Here is a 20,697-nt window from a genome sequence, read left to right on the forward strand (position 1 = left end):
GTCACACACAGTCACAGACAGTCACACACAGTCACACACAGTCATACACAGTCACACACAGTCACAGACAGTCAAACACAGTCACACACAGTCAAACACAGTCACACACAGTCATACATAGTCACACACAGTCACAGACAGTCAAACACAGTCATACACAGTCAAACACAGTCACACACAGTCACAGACAGTCACACACAGTCACACACAGTCACACACAGTCATACATAGTCACACACAGTCACAGACAGTCAAACACAGTCACACACAGTCAAACACAGTCACACACAGTCACAGACAGTCACACACAGTCACACACAGTCACACACAGTCACACACAGTCACAGACAGTCACAGACAGTCACACAGGAATAGAACACATAAAGGAGAGGAAGACGTGTAGCGTAGCCATCACATAAAGAGAGAACAGCAGGAAGACGTTAGAAGGCATCAATCAGTCAGTGAGCTGCAGCAGCACCTTTAAAAACAATAGTTCAAAGGCTGCCAGCAGTAAAGTTAGCACTGAGATTCAGGGTGAAATTAGCTGAAGTGAAACAAAGCAGAGAGGTGAGTCAGAGGATAGAATCATTTAGCATTAACTGTCCTTGTGGACAGCACAGGGAGAAGCAGATAGACAGTCTGGTACTAAACATCATGGTTAAAGAGTTTAAAGCTAGCCACAGAAAGCCCAGTAGTAGTATTGTCCTGGTGGTTTTCAATGGAGTTGTGGTGCGGTAGCATTAGTGGTCGTCACTCTGAGACCTTATTCAGTACAGTCACCTAACAGAGGAAGGAACTATACTCTAGACTGACAGTCACCTAACAGAGGAAGGAACTCTACTCTAGACTGACAGTCACCTAACAGAGGAAGGAACTCTACTCTAGACTGACAGTCACCTAACAGAGGAAGGAACTCTACTCTAGACTGACAGTCACCTAACAGAGGAAGGAGGAACTCTACTCTAGACTGACAGTCACCTAACAGAGGAAGGAACTCTACTCTAGACTGACAGTCACCTAACAGAGGAAGGAGGAACTCTACTCTAGACTGACAGTCACCTAACAGAGGAAGGAACTCTACTCTAGACTGACAGTCACCTAACAGAGGAAGGAACTCTACTCTAGACTGACAGTCACCTAACAGAGGAAGGAACTCTACTCTAGACTGACAGTCATCTAACAGAGGAAGGAACTCTACTCTAGACTGACAGTCACCTAACAGAGGAAGGAACTCTACTCTAGACTGACAGTCACCTAACAGAGGAAGGAACTCTACTCTAGACTGACAGTCACCTAACAGAGGAAGGAACTCTACTCTAGACTGACAGTCACCTAACAGAGGAAGGAGGAACTCTACTCTAGACTGACAGTCACCTAACAGAGGAAGGAACTCTACTCTAGACTGACAGTCACCTAACAGAGGAAGGAACTCTACTCTAGACTGACAGTCACCTAACAGAGGAAGGAACTATACTCTAGACTGACAGTCACCTAACAGAGGAAGGAGGAACTCTACTCTAGACTGACAGTCACCTAACAGAGGAAGGAACTCTACTCTAGACTGACAGTCACCTAACAGAGGAAGGAACTCTACTCTAGACTGACAGTCACCTAACAGAGGAAGGAACTCTACTCTAGACTGACAGTCACTTAACAGAGGAAGGAACTCTACTCTAGACTGACAGTCACCTAACAGAGGAAGGAGGAACTCTACTCTAGACTGACAGTCACCTAACAGAGGAAGGAACTCTACTCTAGACTGACAGTCACCTAACAGAGGAAGGAACTCTACTCTAGACTGACAGTCACTTAACAGAGGAAGGAACTCTACTCTAGACTGACAGTCACCTAACAGAGGAAGGAGGAACTCTACTCTAGACTGACAGTCACCTAACAGAGGAAGGAGGAACTCTACTCTAGACTGACAGTCACCTAACAGAGGAAGGAACTCTACTCTAGACTGACAGTCACCTAACAGAGGAAGGAACTCTACTCTAGACTGACAGTCACTTAACAGAGGAAGGAACTCTACTCTAGACTGACAGTCACCTAACAGAGGAAGGAGGAACTCTACTCTAGACTGACAGTCACCTAACAGAGGAAGGAACTCTACTCTAGACTGACAGTCACCTAACAGAGGAAGGAACTCTACTCTAGACTGACAGTCACCTAACAGAGGAAGGAACTCTACTCTAGACTGACAGTCACCTAACAGAGGAAGGAACTCTACTCTAGACTGACAGTCACCTAACAGAGGAAGGAGGAACTCTACTCTAGACTGACAGTCACCTAACAGAGGAAGGAACTCTACTCTAGACTGACAGTCACCTAACAGAGGAAGGAACTCTACTCTAGACTGACAGTCACCTAACAGAGGAAGGAACTCTACTCTAGACTGACAGTGACCTAACAGAGGAAGGAACTCTACTCTAGACTGACAGTCACCTAACAGAGGAAGGAGGAACTCTACTCTACTCTAGACTGACAGTCACCTAACAGAGAAAGTGGAAGTTGGCCTTGTGATGAACCTCAACTAGAACTGAGTCCCAAGCCCATCCCTCTATTCAAGGTTGTCCCAAAGCAGGGTGGGTGAGAAGCTAAATTGAGGGGTTAAGGGTTAATTAGACCCTCTGAAAACCACTTTTTATTTTACCTTTATTTAACTAGGTAAGTCAGTTAAGAACAAATTCTTATTTACAATGACAGCCTACCGGGGAACAATGGGTTAACTGCCTTGTTCAGGGGCAGAACGACAGATTTTTACCTTGTCAGCTCGGGGATTCGATCTAGCAACCTTTCGGTTACTGGCCCATCACTCTAACCACTAGGCTACCTGCCTCCCCCTGGACCAACCTCTCCCCTGACCATAATATCAGGAGGTTTAATGACTACTATAATAGCAGTATAATATCCTCAATCATCTAGAAAGCGTATCCACACCCAGACAGATGACTCTTCAACTAGTAGGAGAAGAGTTTGATCAAGGCTTATGTACTGTTACCAAACAAAGAGGAAGTCAGAGAGGAAGTCAGAGAGGAAGTCAGAGAGGAAGTCAGAGAGGAAGTCAGAGAAGAACTCAGAGAGGAACTCAGAGAGGAAGTCAGAGAGGAACTCAGAGAGGAAGTCAGAGAAGAACTCAGAGAGGAAGTCAGAGAGAAACTCAGAGAGGAAGTCAGAGAAGAACTCAGAGAGGAAGTCAGAGAGGAAGTCAGAGAGGAAGTCAGAGAAGAACTCAGAGAGGAAGTCAGAGAGGAACTCAGAGAGGAAGTCAGAGAAGAACTCAGAGAGGAACTCAGAGAGGAAGTCAGAGAAGAACTCAGAGAGGAAGTCAGAGAGGAACTCAGAGAGGAAGTCAGAGAAGAACTCAGAGAGGAAGTCAGAGAGGAAGTCAGAGAGGAAGTCAGAGAGGAACTCAGAGAGGAAGTCAGAGAGGAACTCAGAGAGGAAGTCAGAGAAGAACTCAGAGAGGAAGTCAGAGAGGAAGTCAGAGAAGAACTCAGAGAGGAAGTCAGAGAGGAACTCAGAGAGGAAGTCAGAGAAGAACTCAGAGAGGAAGTCAGAGAGGAAGTCAGAGAGGAACTCAGAGAGGAAGTCAGAGAGGAAGTCAGAGAGGAAGTCAGAGAAGAAGTCAGAGAGGAAGTCAGAGAGGAAGTCAGAGAAGAACTCAGAGAGGAACTCAGAGAGGAAGTCAGAGAGGAACTCAGAGAGGAAGTCAGAGAAGAACTCAGAGAGGAAGTCAGAGAGAAACTCAGAGAGGAAGTCAGAGAAGAACTCAGAGAGGAAGTCAGAGAGGAAGTCAGAGAGGAAGTCAGAGAAGAACTCAGAGAGGAAGTCAGAGAGGAACTCAGAGAGGAAGTCAGAGAAGAACTCAGAGAGGAACTCAGAGAGGAAGTCAGAGAAGAACTCAGAGAGGAAGTCAGAGAGGAACTCAGAGAGGAAGTCAGAGAAGAACTCAGAGAGGAAGTCAGAGAGGAAGTCAGAGAGGAAGTCAGAGAGGAACTCAGAGAGGAACTCAGAGAGGAAGTCAGAGAAGAACTCAGAGAGGAAGTCAGAGAGGAAGTCAGAGAAGAACTCAGAGAGGAAGTCAGAGAGGAACTCAGAGAGGAAGTCAGAGAAGAACTCAGAGAGGAAGTCAGAGAGGAAGTCAGAGAGGAACTCAGAGAGGAAGTCAGAGAGGAAGTCAGAGAGGAAGTCAGAGAAGAAGTCAGAGAGGAAGTCAGAGAGGAAGTCAGAGAAGAAGTCAGAGAGGAAGTCAGAGAGGAAGTCAGAGAAGAAGTCAGAGAGGAACTCAGAGAAGAAGTCAGAGAGGAAGTCAGAGAGGAAGTCAGAGAGGAAGTCAGAGAGGAAGTCAGAGAGGAAGTCAAAGAGGAAGTCAGAGAGGAACTCAGAGAGGCTCAGATGGAAACTTTATCTGTAGCTGACTGAGTAAATAGAAGTGGATGTGTGTTCAATATGTGTTCAGCTGAGCAGACGGATGAATAATCTGCCTACCCAGGACTCTGGTAGTTCAGCTGAGGTAGTGACAGGAGTGGTCTGTAAAACAGCCAGCCCAGTTACTGCCCTCCCCCCAGCCCCTCTCCTCAGGAGCAGGGTATCCTAGCAACCTGGGATGGCTAGTATCTCTCATATATGATGTATAAGGAGGTCAAAAGTCACTTGAGGACCCATCGATCATAATATATTTATTATTGACCTATACAGTTAGCCTGGGACAGGACACTGCCTTAAACTAAACTGTCCATTCACTTTCAGAAGGTATGGAGGTTTAATCTCAGGGTATAGAGTTCAGTGTACAGATAGTAGGGTCTTACCACTTGGTAGTGTAGTGTAGTGTAGTCTTACCTGCGGTAGTGTCTCCTGGGGCATGGGTGATGGTGACTTGGAGATGTAGGTGTCTGGCTGGGAGATGAATCCTGAGTCGTGGGAGGACATGGAGGACAGTCGTGCCGCGGCCTGCTGGGGCAGGGTGGAGCTACGGTAGCCGTAGTGGGAGGAGGAGGAGGAGGAGGAGGGGGAGTGAGAGTGGGATGTGCCGCTGGAGCGAGAGTCACTACTGTTTACGCTGTTCAGACTGCTGTTAGGGTGAGATGGGTGGAGAGACAGACAGACAGGTGGAGACAGACAGGTGGAGAGACAGACAGGTAGAGAGACAGACAGACAGACAGACAGACAGACAGACAGACAGACAGACAGACAGACAGACAGACAGACAGACAGACAGACAGACAGACAGACAGACAGTGAATGGGTTAACACTCCAAACCAATGCAGCAGGCAGTGACTGTGAACAAACCAATCAAATTAAAATATTAAAACAGTCAGGCATGAAATCATAATAAACGTTACCACAATATAAATATATCAACGTCTATCATGCTCAGTGCAACTACAAGCGAGTTGGACTGTGGTGGCGATACAGACATGTGCCTTTATCGTTGGGTCCATTGACCGACCATCAACAGTGACATTTTAACTAGGATCTGTGGATCCTACAAGTTGAATTAAAAAAAATGTCAACCAACTCAAATGCATCACAAGATGAAAACAAGGCAGGCATCACGGCACAAAGTGTTTTACAAACCAAACCAGTGTGACGACAACAACAACCATGTATGAAAGGACACAAGGTGGAGAGGGTTATTATGGGTCATATTCTACTGAAACAGATGGAAGGCTGGTGTGAAATTACAATTACATTTGTATTGAAATGTATACATTCATAACACACGCTATGATATATTTACAAGTCTGAGTGAAATGAATGAACTATTTTCAATTCCCCCAGGAAACAAGTAGGTGAAGAGATTGGGATGTTGTATTACTGCCCTAAAGGATGCAGTTCCTCTTCCTCTACCCACCACTGGGGGGCAGGGCTTGTCTTCATCAGGGCATCTAAGAGTAGGATCAGGTCCCCACTGTCTATATCATCTTATTCAAAATGTAAAGTTTAGGCAAAACGGATCCTAGATCAGCATTCTGTCTCTGAGACTCTGTGTGAATATGGGTCTCGGGTTGTTTTTTCAGTTCAGCTAAGGTGAAACATTCAGGATGTGATCTGTTTCTGGTCCAAGACACCACTACATACTGGGACTACTAGAGATGACCCATTTCCATCTGAAGGTTCTGAACAGGCACCCCCCCAGCGTAGATAAAGGTGACAAGCTGCGGTTCTGGTCCTAGGACACCTACCTGCACATACTGGACTTCCTGGATCTAGTGGTGCTGGGGGAGGAGGGAGGAGTCTGATAGGACCAGTTATAGTCAGAGCCCTTCAGATCCAGAATCACCTGACAGGACAGAACAACAATGACAGATCAGTGTCTCAGGAGGAAACAAATGGGTCAGATATGAAATGGAACCCTGCAGTCTGAGGAGGAAACATATGGGTCAGATATGAAATGGAACCCTGCAGTCTGAGGAGGAAACATATGGGTCAGATATGAAATGGAACCCTGCAGTCTGAGGAGGAAACATATGGGTCAGATATGAAATGGAACCCTGCAGTCTGAGGAGGAAACATATGGGTCAGATATGAAATGGAACCCTGCAGTCTGAGGAGGAAACATATGGGTCAGATATGAAATGGAACCCTGCAGTCTGAGGAGGAAACATATGGGTCAGATATGAAATGGAACCCTGTAGTCTGAGGAGGAAACATATGGGTCAGATATGAAATGGAACCCTGCAGTCTGAGGAGGAAACATATGGGTCAGATATGAAATGGAACCCTGCAGTCTGAGGAGGAAACATATGGGTCAGATATGAAATGGAACCCTGTAGTCTGAGGAGGAAACATATGGGTCAGATATGAAATGGAACCCTGCAGTCTGAGGAGGAAACATATGGGTCAGATATGAAATGGAACCCTGTAGTCTGAGGAATCAGGGATACGGTCAGGGTCAGGGTTAGGGATACAGTCAGGGTTAGGGATACAGTCAGGGTTAGGGATACGGTCAGGGTCAGGGTTAGGGTCAGGGTTAGGGATACGGTCAGGGTCAGGGATACGGTCAGGGTCAGGGTTAGGGATACGGTCAGGGTCAGGGTCAGGGTTAGGGATACAGTCAGGGTTAGGGATACGGTCAGGGTCAGGGATACGGTCAGGGTCAGGGATACGGTTAGGGTCAGGGTTAGGGATACGGTCAGGGTCAGGGTCAGGGTTAGGGATACAGTCAGTGTTAGGGATACGGTCAGGGTCAGGGTTAGGGATACGGTCAGGGTCAGGGTTAGGGTCAGGGTTAGGGATACGGTCAGGGTCAGGGTTAGGGATACGGTCAGGGTTAGGGATACGGTCAGGGTCAGGGTTAGGGATACGGTCAGGGTCAGGGTTAGGGTCAGGGTTAGGGATACGGTCAGGGTCAGGGTTAGGGATACGGTCAGGGTCAGGGTTAGGGTCAGGGTTAGGGATACGGTCAGGGTCAGGGTTAGGGATACAGTCAGGGTTAGGGATACGGTCAGGGTCAGGGTTAGGGTCAGGGTTAGGGATACGGTCAGGGTCAGGGTTAGGGTTAGGGATACGGTCAGGGTCAGGGATACGGTCAGGGTTAGGGTCAGGGTTAGGGATACGGTCAGGGTCAGGGTCAGGGTTAGGGTTAGGGTCAGGGTTAGGGTCAGGGTCAGGGTTAGGGTCAGGGTTAGGTTCAGGGTCAGGGTTGGGGTTAGGGATACGGTCAGGGTCAGGGATACGGTCAGGGTCAGGGTCAGGGATACGGTCAGGGTTAGGGTCAGGGTTAGGGATACGGTCAGGGTCAGGGTCAGGGTTAGGGATACGGTCAGGGTCAGGGTTAGGGATACGGTCAGGGTCAGGGTCAGGGTTAAGGTCAGGGTTAAGGTTAGGGTTAGGGTCAGGGTTAGGGTCAGGGATACGGTCAGGGTCAGGGTCAGGGTTAAGGTTAGGGTCAGGGTTAAGGTCAGGGTCAGGGATACGGTCAGGGTCAGAGTCAGGGATACGGTCAGGGTCAGGGTCAGGGATACGGTCAGGGTCAGGGTCAGGGATACGGTCAGGGTCAGGGTTAGGGATACGGTCAGGGTCAGGGTTAGGGTCAGGGTCAGGGTTAGGGTCAGGGTTAGGGATACGGTACCTGTTCGCTAGCGGGGGGCAGCTTGTGAGGGTCCATGGTCAGCATCTTGAGGTCGTCAGATATGGTCTGGAGGTGGGTGACCTCTCCTAGCATGGAGATCTCCTCATCCTGGAAGGATCACAATGTGTTTATTGATCTTGTATTTATCCAGGTGATGTCATTGAGCACGGAGATGTCCTCAGTCCTACTTATACTGATCACACAACAACAACATCTTCAACTGAAACGTCAGCAATGTGCTTCTTATGGAACATTTCCTCTGGGTGTCAATGAGGAACATTTCCTCTGGGTGTCAACGAGGAACATTTCCTCTGGGTGTTAATGAGGAACATTTCCTTTGGGTGTTAATGAGGAACATTTCCTCTGGGTGTTAATGAGGAACATTTCCTCTGGGTGTTAATGAGGAAAATTTCCTCTGGGTGTTAATGAGGAACATTTCCTCTGGGTGTTAATGAGGTACATTTCCTCTGGGTGTTAATGAGGAACATTTCCTCTGGGTGTTAATGAGGAACATTTCCTCTGGGTGTTAATGAGGAACATTTCCTCTGGGTGTGAATGAGGAACATTTCCTCTGGGTGTTAATGAGGAACATTTCCTCTGGGTGTTAATGAGGAACATTTCCTCTGGGTGTTAATGAGGAACATTTCCTCTGGTTGCTAATGAGGGACATTTCCTCTGGGTGTTAATGAGGAACATTTCCTCTGGGTGCTAATGAGGGACATTTCCTCTGCGTGTTAATGAGGAACATTTCCTCTGGGTGTTAATGAGGAACATTTCCTCTGCGTGTTAATGAGGAACATTTCCTCTGGGTGTTAATGAGGAACAGCATCTCCCATGGTGAGGGCCTACGGCTCTGTTTCGGTTTCTGTGTTTGTGTTGGTGGTGTGTGTAGTGCCAACGGACTCACCACCACGGCCTTAGCCTGACCTCTGACCTCTGTGTTGTGTGTTAGTGTGTGTGTTATGTTATGACTCACCACGACAGGTCGTAGCATGGAGACGAAGGTGCATAACCTGCTCCTCTCCTCGACGAGGGCCTTCCTGACGGCCTGTTTCTCTGTCTCCTCCAGCAGCAGGTATTTATCACTGACATCCTGCATGGCACTGTTCAGCTGAGGCTGGACGTCTCCTCGACCTGGGACAGACCATTACTGTTAATATACTGGTACTATCATTACACATCACACTGGGGGGGTCTTCACCACAGACCTGGGACACACCATTACTGTTAATATACTGGTACTATCATTACACATCACACTGGGGGGCTCTTCACCACAGACCTGGGACAGACCATTACTGTTAATATACTGGTACTATCATTACACATCACACTGGGGGGCTCTTCACCACAGACCTGGGACAGACCATTACTGTTAATATACTGGTACTATCATTACACATCACACTGGGGGGCTCTTCACCACAGACCTGGGACAGACCATTACTGTTAATATACTGGTACTATCATTACACATCACACTGGGGGGCTCTTCACCACAGACCTGGGACAGACCATTACTGTTAATATACTGGTACTATCATTACACATCACACTGGGGGGGGTCTTCACCACAGACCTGGGACAGACCATTACTGTTAATATACTGGTACTATCATTACACATCACACTGGGGGGCTCTTCACCACAGACCTGGGACAGACCATTACTGTTAATATACTGGTACTATCATTACACATCACACTGGGGGGCTCTTCACCACAGACCTGGGACAGACCATTACTGTTAATATACTGGTACTATCATTACACATCACACTGGGGGGCTCTTCACCACAGACCTGGGACAAATATGTATTTGAGGGCCCCTGATTTAGCTTGGAGTCCGCTCTTTGTGACTCTTCCATGTGCAATGTAGGTATGATGTATGACCTCTTAGAGGACAAAGGTCATGGTGTCATGTCATAACTAATCACTACTGGGCTTCTGTTGTTTATCCTGTCCTTGAAGACTGGCAGACTATCCTCCCTGAGCTCTCTCTCTCCTTCTCCTTCTGTCTCTCTCTCTCCTCTCTCTCTCCTTCTGTCTCTCTCTTTCCTTCTGTCTCTCTCTCTCCTTCTGTCTCTCTCTCCTTCTGTCTCTCTCCTTCTCTCTCTCTCTCCTCTCTCTCGCCTCTCTCTCTCTCTCCTCTCTGTCTCTCCTTCTGTCTCTCTCTCTCCATCTCTCTCCTTCTCTCTCCCTCCTTCTCTCTCTCACGCTCTCTCTCTCCTTCTCTCTCTCCTCTCCTCTCTCTCTCTCTCTCCTGGACTTGGCCTAAGTAGCCAGCCACACCACCCAGCGGTATTATCTGACCTTTTGTCACCAGCCTCTCCCAGACCCCATCAAGGTCACAACCAGGCTGGAAAATGTAAGTAAAATGTTTCTCAACAGTGAGTTTTTCCCCTGAGGCTTTGTGGATGACAGCAACAGAACAGGCTGCTACTGTAAGTCAAACGTAGGACTGCATCGTTGTCCTTCAATGAGCAGTGAGAACGTAACTTGGACATTTTGGGAAACTCAAGATTGTTCAGTAGTCGTTTAACAAAATGGACGGATGCTATTTCCATATAGGAATCCAAACATTTCCCCTTTAGGTTTGGCTGCCGTTCCAGCGCTCTGAGAAATATGGGAGAAATGTTGTGTTTATAGAACTATTTCAACTTTTCTAGGATTTTGGGAAACGATCAGAGGAGATGGAGCGTGACCGGAACTGGAATCTCAAATTGACACCTACAGTTAAAATGACTCTATACTTTTACATAAAAACTAGGATCCAAGAAAAGCTTTTCACAAGACATATAATTACTCTGTGATTTCTATGAGAGCTGCCTGGACTCAGAAAAGTGCTTTCGTCAAAAAAGTCCAGCCCTGGTTGGTGTTACCCTCTGACCATGGAATGCACCGTTTTTACACAGTGTCCAAGGCAGTCGGATGTTGGTGTGTGTGTGTGTGTGTGTGTGTGTGTGTGTGTTCTTGGTAAGCGTATTATCCATAATGCTGGGTAGTTACGAGCATGAAATGACAGCTTAGGCTTGTTGTTAAAATGAGCTTTAGCTGCTGTTAGGTTAGTGTGTGTGTGTGTGTGTGCGTGCGTGCGTGCGTGCGTGTGCGTGCGTGTTTGTTTGTTATGTCTGTATCTCTGTGTCAATGACAAGGGCCAGATTGCTGCTTCCTCTGCCTGAAGCCACAGACAACATACCAAACCATACCGAAACATACCATACCAAACCATACCAACCCATACCATACCATACCAACCCATACCATACCAACCCATACCATACCAAACCATACCGAAACATACCATACCAAACCATACCGAAACATACCATACCATACCAACCCATACCATACCATACCATACCAACCCATACCATACCAAACCATACCAACCCATACCATACCATACCAAACCATACCAAACCATACCGAAACATACCATACCAAACCATACCAACCCATACCATACCATACCAACCCATACCATACCAAACCATACCGAAACATACCATACCAAACCATACCGAAACATACCATACCATACCAACAAATACCATACCAAACCATACCAACCCATACCAAACCATACCAACCCATACCAAACCATACCGAAACATACCATACCAAACCATACCATACTGAAACATAACATACCAAACCGAACCATACCAACCTAAACCATACCATACCATACCAAACCAAACCAAACCAAACCATACCGAACCATCCCAAACCAAACCAAACAAGACCCTATGGAGGGACAAACATTGGGACAGGAATGAATCTCTGACAGTAATTCATTAGATAACATCACCAGAAGTTGATGCTACTGTAATGCCTCAAACACAGTATCTAACAGACAGTTGGTAGGAACCCAGAGACCCTGGACACACATTCCCTCCTCTGGCAGAGCTTTCACACCAGCCACACAACATGTGGGCAGAGGGTTGGAGAGTTTATCACAGTGGTTTGATAACAGACAGGGGAGGACAGGACAGGAGGAGGGAGTGAGACAGAGAGCAGAACAGACAGGACAGGACAGGGCTAGACAGGACAGGAGGAGGGAGTGAGACAGAGAGCAGAACAGGGCTAGACAGGGGAGGACAGGACAGGAGGAGGGAGTGAGACAGAGAGCAGAACAGGGCTAGACAGGGGAGGACAGGACAGGAGGAGGGAGTGAGACAGAGAGCAGAACAGACAGGACAGGACTGGACAGGGGAGGACAGGACAGGAGGAGGGAGTGAGACTGTGTTGCTCATCCAGGGGCTAACTGAGGACTAAGAGACAGGAGAAACTAGTCTCACTGTCACACTGTGTTGCTCATCCAGGGAGAAACTAGTCTCACTGTCACACTGTGTTGCTCATCCAGGGACTAACTGAGGACTAAGAGACAGGAGAAACTCAGAGTAGATCCTTAGTTACAGTATGTGTGTCAATACTGGATGCCTTGGAGATATAGGTCAGCTACAGAAGGCAGCTTACAGGCTCTATAACGGATTAATAAGCACCGCCTGCTCTTCAATCAGATGAAACTAGGCCACAACTAGAGTGAACTACAGTATAGAATCATAAATATTAAACTAGAGTGAACTACAGTATAGAATCATAAATATTAAACTAGAGTGAACTACAGTATAGAATCATAAATATTAAACTAGAGTGAACTACAGTATAGAATCATAAATATTAAACTAGAGTGAACTACAGTATAGAATCATACATATTAAACTAGAGTGAACTACAGTATAGAATCATAAATATTAAACTAGAGTGAACTACAGTATAGAATCATAAATATTAAACTAGAGTGAACTACAGTATAGAATCATAAATATTAAACTAGAGTTAACTACAGTATAGAATCATAAATATTCAACTAGAGTGAACTACAGTATGGAATCATAAATATTCAACTAGAGTGAACTACAGTATAGAATCATAAATATTAAACTAGAGTGAACTACAGTATAGAATCATAAATATTAAACTAGAGAACTCCCCTCATACGGTACAGCATAGAATCATAAATATTAAACTAGAGCGAACTACAGTATAGAATCATAAATCTTAAACTAGAGTGAACTCCTTTCATACGATACAGTATGGAATCATAAATATTCAGTAAGAGGCTGCAGTTATAAGTCCCTTCCCTCTCTGTTACTTTTAGCTCTGTACATTATCTCTCTCTCGTGCTCTCCCCCCTCATATCCCTGCCCCCCTCGCTCCCTCCAAGTCTGAGATCATCCTCAGTCCCTTATCTTCATATGACTGATAAATGTCCCAGAATCCCAGTTGTCCCTCTATGTCTGTGGCCTGTTGAAAACATCATAGCAGACAACATAGGTTCCAGGTGAGGAGAGCAGCCCTCTTCTCCAAGGAAGACACCTAAAATACACACACTACCGTTCAAAAGTTTGGGGTCACTTACAAATGTCCTTGTTCCTCTGTCCTTTTTCCCATCTTAATCTTTTTATTTTTATTGGCCAGTCTGAGATATGACATTTTCTTTGCAACTCTGCCTAGAAGGCCAGCATCCCGGAGTCGCCTCTTCACTGTTGACGTTGAGACTGGTGTTTTGTGGGTACTATTTAATGAAGCTGTCAGTTGAGGACTTGTGAGGTGTCTGTTTCTCAAACTAGACACACTAATGTACTTGTCCTCTTGCTCAGTTGTGCACCGGGGCCTCCCACTCCTCTTTCTATTCTGGTTAGAGACAGTTTGCGCTGTTCTGTGAAGGGAGTAGTACACAGCGTTGTACGAGATCTTCAGTTTCTTGGCAATTTCTCACATGGTATAGCTTTCATTTCTCAGAACAAGAATAGACTGACGAGTTTCAGAAGCAAGTACTTTGTTTCTGGCCACTTTGACCCTGTTATCGAACCCACAAACACTGATGCTCCAGATACTCAACTAGTCTAAAGAAGGCCAGTTTTATTGCTTCTTTAATTAGGACAACAGTTTTCAGCTGTGCTAACATAATTGCAAAAGTGTTTTCTAATGATCAATTAGTCTTTTCAAGATAAACTTGGATTAGCTAACACAACGTGCCATTGGAACACAGGAGTGATGGTTGCTGATAATGGGCCTATGTAGATATTCCATAAAAAAATCAGCTGTTTCCAGCTACAATAGTAATTTACAACATTAACAATGTCTACACTGTATTTCTGATCAATTTTATGTTATTTTAATGGACAAAAAATGTGCTTTTCTTTCAAAAACAAGGACATTTCTAAGTGAACTTTTGAACGGTAGTGTACATGTCTGTTTCCATTGGCCTCTTCCATATTAACAAATAACACCTTGTCCTCACTGGGAAAACAGACCAGCACAGCTTCATCTAAATGCTGAGCATACCCCTGTCCTGATGCTGTGAAGGGCTGTGTGTGACCTCTGCCAATCATTAGGGAAGGCTGGGGGTGAGAGTGGTAGAGTGGAAAATCAGCACTTTGTGCTCCTGTCTTAATGACTGGTGTGAGTGTTCTCCACCTCCACAGATAATGATTAGTGTGTGTTCTCCACCTCCACAGATAATGATTAGTGAGTGTTCTCCACCTCCACAGATAATGATTAGTGTGTGTTCTCCACCTCCACAGATAATGATTAGTGAGTGTTCTCCACCTCCACAGATAATGATTAGTGTGTGTTCTCCACCTCCACAGATAATGATTAGTGAGTGTTCTCCACCTCCACAGATAATGATTAGTGTGTGTTCTCCACCTCCACAGATAATGATTAGTGTGTGAGTGTTCTCCACCTCCACAGATAATGATTAGTGTGTGTGAGTGTTCTCCACCTCCACAGATAATGATTAGTGTGTGTGTTCTCCACCTCCACAGATAATGATTAGTGTGTGAGTGTTCTCCACCTCCACAGATAACGATTAGTGTGTGTGAGTGTTCTCCACCTCCACAGATAACGATTAGTGTGTAAGTGAGCTTCAGTGGCGCTGAGCTGATTAACAAAGACGATTGAAACCAAAACAAACCGCGAAGCAGTGAAGGCAGGATAATTAAACCACACAGAGAGAGAAAGAGGGAGAGAGAGAGGAGATAGAAGAGAGAGAGGAGGAGACAGGACAGTAGGAAGCAGAGCAGGGGACAGAGGAGTGGACAGGACAGTAGGAAGCAGAGCAGGGGACAGAGGAGTGGACAGGACAGTAATAAGCAGTACATTAGACTGACTAGAGTTAGTCTGCACTCCACAGAGAGGGAAAGAGAGAGAGATAGCGAGAGAGAGAGAGGAGAGACATCGAGAGACAGCGAGAGGAGAGACAGCGAGAGAGAGGAGAGAGCGAGAGAGGAGAGACAGAGAGAGAGAGGAGAGAGAGACAGAGAAGAGACAGCGAAAGAGAGAGAAGAGACAGCGAGAGAGAGAGAGAGGTGGAGAGGGAGAGAGAGAGACAGAGAGAAAGAGAAGAGAGAGAGAGAGAGAGAGAGAGAGAGAGAGAGAGAGAGAGAGAGAAAGAGAGAGAGAGAGAGAGAGAGAGAGAGAGAGAGAGAGAGAGAGAGGAAGAGAGAGAGGGGTAGTGGAAGGAGCAGAACAGAACGGGACACTAAACAGCATAGCAGCACAAGGTAGACTGACAGACTGACTGAAACCCTGGACCCCACAGAGAGGCTGCAAAGCAGGCTGGAGGCTGACAGACTGACTAACAGACTAACAGACAGACCACCAGTCTGTTACACACTTACCCAGGGCATCAGCTGCAGGGCAACAACAACAGGTGCCAAGTGACCGGGGGGGGGGGCAATAAGGTCGACGACACGGCCGTAAGGAAGAAAACATTTCAGTCAGTCAAGAGGCCTGAAGGAGACTGCACAATTCATGTTGCTAATATGTGCCACTGTGACGGCCACTGTGACGGCCACTGTCACTGTGACTGTCACTGTGACGGCCACTGTGACTGCCACTGTGACGGCCACTGTGACGGCCACTGTCACTGTCACTGTGACGGCCACTGTGACGGCCACTGTGACGGCCACTGTGACTGTCACTGTGACTGTCACTGTGACGGCCACTGTAACTGCCACTGTGACGGCCACTGTGACGGCCACTGTGACTGCCACTGTGACTGCCACTGTGACTGCCACTGTGACTGCCACTGTGACGGCCACTGTGACTGCCACTGTGACTGCCACTGTGACGGCCACTGTGACTGCCACTGTGACGGCCACTGTGACTGCCACTGTGACTGCCACTGTGACGGCCACTGTGACTGCCACTGTGCGTCTAATAATGGCCCTTCAGCTTTACCAGACCCTTCAGCTTTACCAGACTTACAAAATTGTCAGCATTGACACTGACATATATCACCATATTCATTATATGACCCAACATGGGTCTAGCTGTTTGATCTGCCAAAGAGGACTGTGTGAGGGAGAACGTGTTGTACTAATAACAGACTTCCTAATGAAGAGGCCAAGCTGGAAAAACATGTTTGAAGAATTCAGTCTAGACAGATATATGGTGTTAAACGCTCCACTGTACATGTGTCCAAAGGTGAAAACTTCCCCTTGAAGTCAGGATGGACTCATTCCTTTTAGCTCCTAGTAAAGAATAGGGCCTCTCATAGGGGAGACTAGAAACGTGTGTATTGATCCAAAAAACTAGATATTTAGGTTAGCTAGTTCAGTGTTTCAGGTGGTTTTGGTCATTTAGTTTAGGATAGCTTGATCAGTGTTTGAGCTGGTTTTAATTAAGACATTTAGGATAGCTAGTTTAGTGTTTCAGGTGGTTTTGGTCATTTAGGCTAGCTAGTTTAGTGTTTCCGCTGGTTTTGATCAAGACATTTAGCCTAGCTAGTTTAGTGTTTCCGCTGGTTTCGATAATTTAGGCTAGCTAGATCAGTGTTTCAAGTGGTTTTAATCAAGACATTTAGGCTAGCTAGTTTCGTGTTCCAGCTGGTTTTTATAATTAAGGCTAGCTAATTCAGTGTTTCAGCTGGTTTTTATAATTAAGGCTAGCTAGTTCAGTGTTTCAGCTAGTTTTTATAATTTAGGTTAGCGAGTTCAGTGTTTCAGCTGGTTTTTATAATTAAGGCTAGCTAGTTTAGTATTTCAGGTGGTTTTGATCAAGACATTTAGCCTAGCTAGTTTAGTGTTTCCGCTGGTTTTTATCATTTAGGTTAGCCAGTTCAGTGTTTCAGCTGGTTTTGAGCTACAGCGTTGCCAACACGATACTAACAGAAACTCTGCTCCAATCAGAAACTCTGTTTCCAAGTAAGGTAATGTTAACCATGCTAGACATCCAGATTGTTAATCAGTGCTGGGGTAATGTTAACCATGCTAGACATCCAGATTGTTAATCAGTGCTGGGGTAATGTTTACCATGCTAGACATCCAGATTGTTAATCAGTGCTGGGGTAATGTTAACCATGCTAGACATCCAGATTGTTAATCAGTGCTGGGGTAATGTTTACCATGCTAGACATCCAGATTGTTAATCAGTGCTGGGGTAATGTTAACCATGCTAGACATCCAGATTGTTAATCAGTGCTGGGGTAATGTTTACCATGCTAGACATCCAGATTGTTAATCAGTGCTGGGGTAATGTTAACCATGCTAGACATCCAGATTGTTAATCAGTGCTGGGGTAATGTTTACCATGCTAGACATCCAGATTGTTAATCAGTGCTGGGGTAATGTTAACCATGCTAGACATCCAGATTGTTAATCAGTGCTGGGGTAATGTTAACCATGCTAGACATCCAGATTGTTAATCAGTGCTGGGGTAATGTTTACCATGCTAGACATCCAGATTGTTAATCAGTGCTGGGGTAATGTTTACCATGCTAGACATCCAGATTGTTAATCAGTGCTGGGGTAATGTTTACCATGCTAGACATCCAGATTGTTAATCAGTGCTGGGGTAATGTTTACCATGCTAGACATCCAGATTGTTAATCAGTGCTGGGGTAATGTTAACCATGCTAGACATCCAGATTGTTAATCAGTGCTGGGGTAATGTTTACCATGCTAGACATCCAGATTGTTAATCAGTGCTGGGGTAATGTTTACCATGCTAGACATCCAGATTGTTAATCAGTGCTGGGGTAATGTTTACCATGCTAGACATCCAGATTGTTAATCAGTGCTGGGGTAATGTTTACCATGCTAGACATCCAGATTGTTAATCAGTGCTGGGGTAATGTTTACCATGCTAGACATCCAGATTGTTAATCAGTGCTGGGGTAATGTTTACCATGCTAGACATCCAGATTGTTAATCAGTGCTGGGGTAATGTTTACCATGCTAGACATCCAGATTGTTAATCAGTGCTGGGGTAATGTTAACCATGCTAGACATCCAGATTGTTAATCAGTGCTGGGGTAATGTTTACCATGCTAGACATCCAGATTGTTAATCAGTGCTGGGGAATGCTTCTATTTTTTATTTGATATAACCTTTATTTAACTAGGCAGGACGACGCCAGGACAGCGGAGTCAATCACCACCTTCCAGAGACACCTGAAACCCCACCTCTTTAAGGAATACCTGGGATAGGATAAAGTAATCCTTCTAACCCCCCCCCCCCCTAAAAGATTTAGATGCACTATTGTAAAGTGGTTGTTCCACTGGATATCATAAGGTGAATGCACCAATTTGTAAGTCGCTCTGGATAAGAGCGTCTGCTAAATGACTTAAATGTAAATGTAAATGTAAGTTAAGAACAAATTCTTAATTACAATGACGGACTCGGACGGCGCTGAGCCAATGTGCGCCGCAGTCACGTCTGTTTGAAGGAGCGGACCAAAATGCAGCGTGTTCGTAGTTCCACATATTTATTAAACGTGAAACTGAATGCAATACACATAAATACTTGAAAACACAAAAACAACAAACCGAGACGCAGAGAGGAAAACACACTACTCAAAAGATAATAACCCACAAATAGGAAGAGAAAAACCCCTACTTAAATATGATCTCTAATCAGAGGCAATGAGGATCAGCTGCCTCCAATTAGAGATCAACCTCAAACAATCCCAACATAGAAATAGAAAAACTAGAACTTAAACATAGAAATAGAAAACATAGAACAACCCAAAACACCCCCTGTCACGCCCTGCCCTACTCTACTATAGAAAATGACATCTTACTAGGGTCAGGACATGACAGCCGCCCTATGGGACTCCCAATCACGGCCGGTTGTGATACAGTGTGGATTCGAACCAGGTTGTCTGTAGTGACGCCTCTAGCACTGACATGCAGTGTCTTAGACCACTGCGCCACTTGGTGCACACTGCTAAATAGTGCTCCTCTAGATAGGATATCTAATAACACTAGAATAAGACCAGGTGCACACTGCTAAATACTGCTCCTCTAGATAGGACATCTAATAACACTAGAATAAGACCAGGTGCACACTGCTAAATACTGCTCCTCTAGACAGGACATCTAATAACACTAGACTAAGACCAGGTGCACACAGCTAAATACTGCTCCTCTAGATAGGACATCTAATAACACTAGAATAAGACCAGGTGCACACAGCTAAATACTGCTCCTCTAGATAGGACATCTAATAACACTAGAATAAGACCAGGTGCACACAGCTAAATACTGCTCCTCTAGATAGGACATCTAATAACACTAGAATAAGACCAGGTGCACACTGCTAAATACTGCTCCTCTAGATAGGACATCTAATAACACTAGAATAAGACCAGGTGCATACTGCTAAATACTGCACCATGGAAATACAACAGCACAGTATTTGAGCTAAAGAAGTTTAAAAAAGAGTTGAAGTTCACTTTGAAAGCAGAAAATGCATAGATGTTTTGGTGCTTTCAAGATGGACATGTTGAAATTTCAACTGGACTTTTGTCACTCAAGATAACTGACAGCTTGAATAGGAGCTTCCATAGATGCTCTCTCTCTGTCTATCTGTCTAGACACATATTGAACCTTTTCAATAGCTTCTCCATTTCCTTTCATGGTGTGTAGGCCTACACAAAGACTGACTGACTGCATGCGTATTCAATTGGGATGTGCTGTCCTACGAGGGAGAAAGGACGACACAAACGGATACTCAGTAGTTGAGCAGAGAATCTGTTCCAAATGGCACCCTATTTCCTATGTAGAGCACCTCTTTGGGCCCTATAGACCCTGTACTAAAGTAGTGCACTATATAGGGAATAGGGTGTCATTTGGGACACAACCGGTGTCCTGGTTTCAGTATAATGACAGACAATATGAGCTGATGTTGTTGTTTTTTTCTCCATGTTTCCAGACATCATTCAGATAGATTCATGTGTACAAATGATATCTGCCAATCCACAGAGTCTGACAGGGATCAGGAACATTCTTACATAACCAACAGAAACCATAGCATAGAGTAAGGACATTCAGTAGGGAGGATGTTCAACTCAATTTGCATGTCCATTTGCCTAAGCGTACCAAATGTACGTAGAGATGACGTTCAGAGATGATAAAGGACATAGAGATGTACTATATATAATAAATGTTACATAAATATGTACTGTGTTTTATACTGTAGAGTCCCTGAGTAGCCTCATTGACGTTCAACTCTATTTGCTTTAGACTACATGGAATGTGTAGGTAGGACCTCAAGGGGAAACAACAGCCCATAGAGGTACAGGGTGTATACTTTACTTCATAC

General features: G+C 45.4%; 1 protein-coding gene and 1 long non-coding RNA gene across 2 annotated transcripts in view; both read right to left on the reverse strand.

The window, feature by feature from the left end:
* The window catches only part of LOC115190917 (protein MTSS 1), a 112,297-nt gene that overhangs the window by 13,150 nt on the left and 78,450 nt on the right, over window positions 1-20,697 (reverse strand). Inside the window, exons 7-11 of the mRNA XM_029748952.1 lie at window positions 15,772-15,783; window positions 9,055-9,212; window positions 8,079-8,186; window positions 6,190-6,287; window positions 4,843-5,074 (exon numbers count right to left, since the gene is read on the reverse strand). Of these exons, the coding sequence (XP_029604812.1) occupies window positions 4,843-5,074; window positions 6,190-6,287; window positions 8,079-8,186; window positions 9,055-9,212; window positions 15,772-15,783 (608 nt within the window). The remainder of the gene's footprint in view (window positions 1-4,842; window positions 5,075-6,189; window positions 6,288-8,078; window positions 8,187-9,054; window positions 9,213-15,771; window positions 15,784-20,697) is intronic.
* LOC115190920 (uncharacterized) lies at window positions 14,285-14,840 on the reverse strand. Its single transcript, XR_003877475.1, has 2 exons — window positions 14,633-14,840; window positions 14,285-14,566 (listed from the first exon to the last, which is right to left on the reverse strand). It is a non-coding gene; the product is annotated as an uncharacterized LOC115190920 (long non-coding RNA).

This window comes from Salmo trutta, unplaced genomic scaffold, assembly GCF_901001165.1.
Source record: "Salmo trutta unplaced genomic scaffold, fSalTru1.1, whole genome shotgun sequence".
NCBI lineage: Eukaryota > Metazoa > Chordata > Actinopteri > Salmoniformes > Salmonidae > Salmo > Salmo trutta.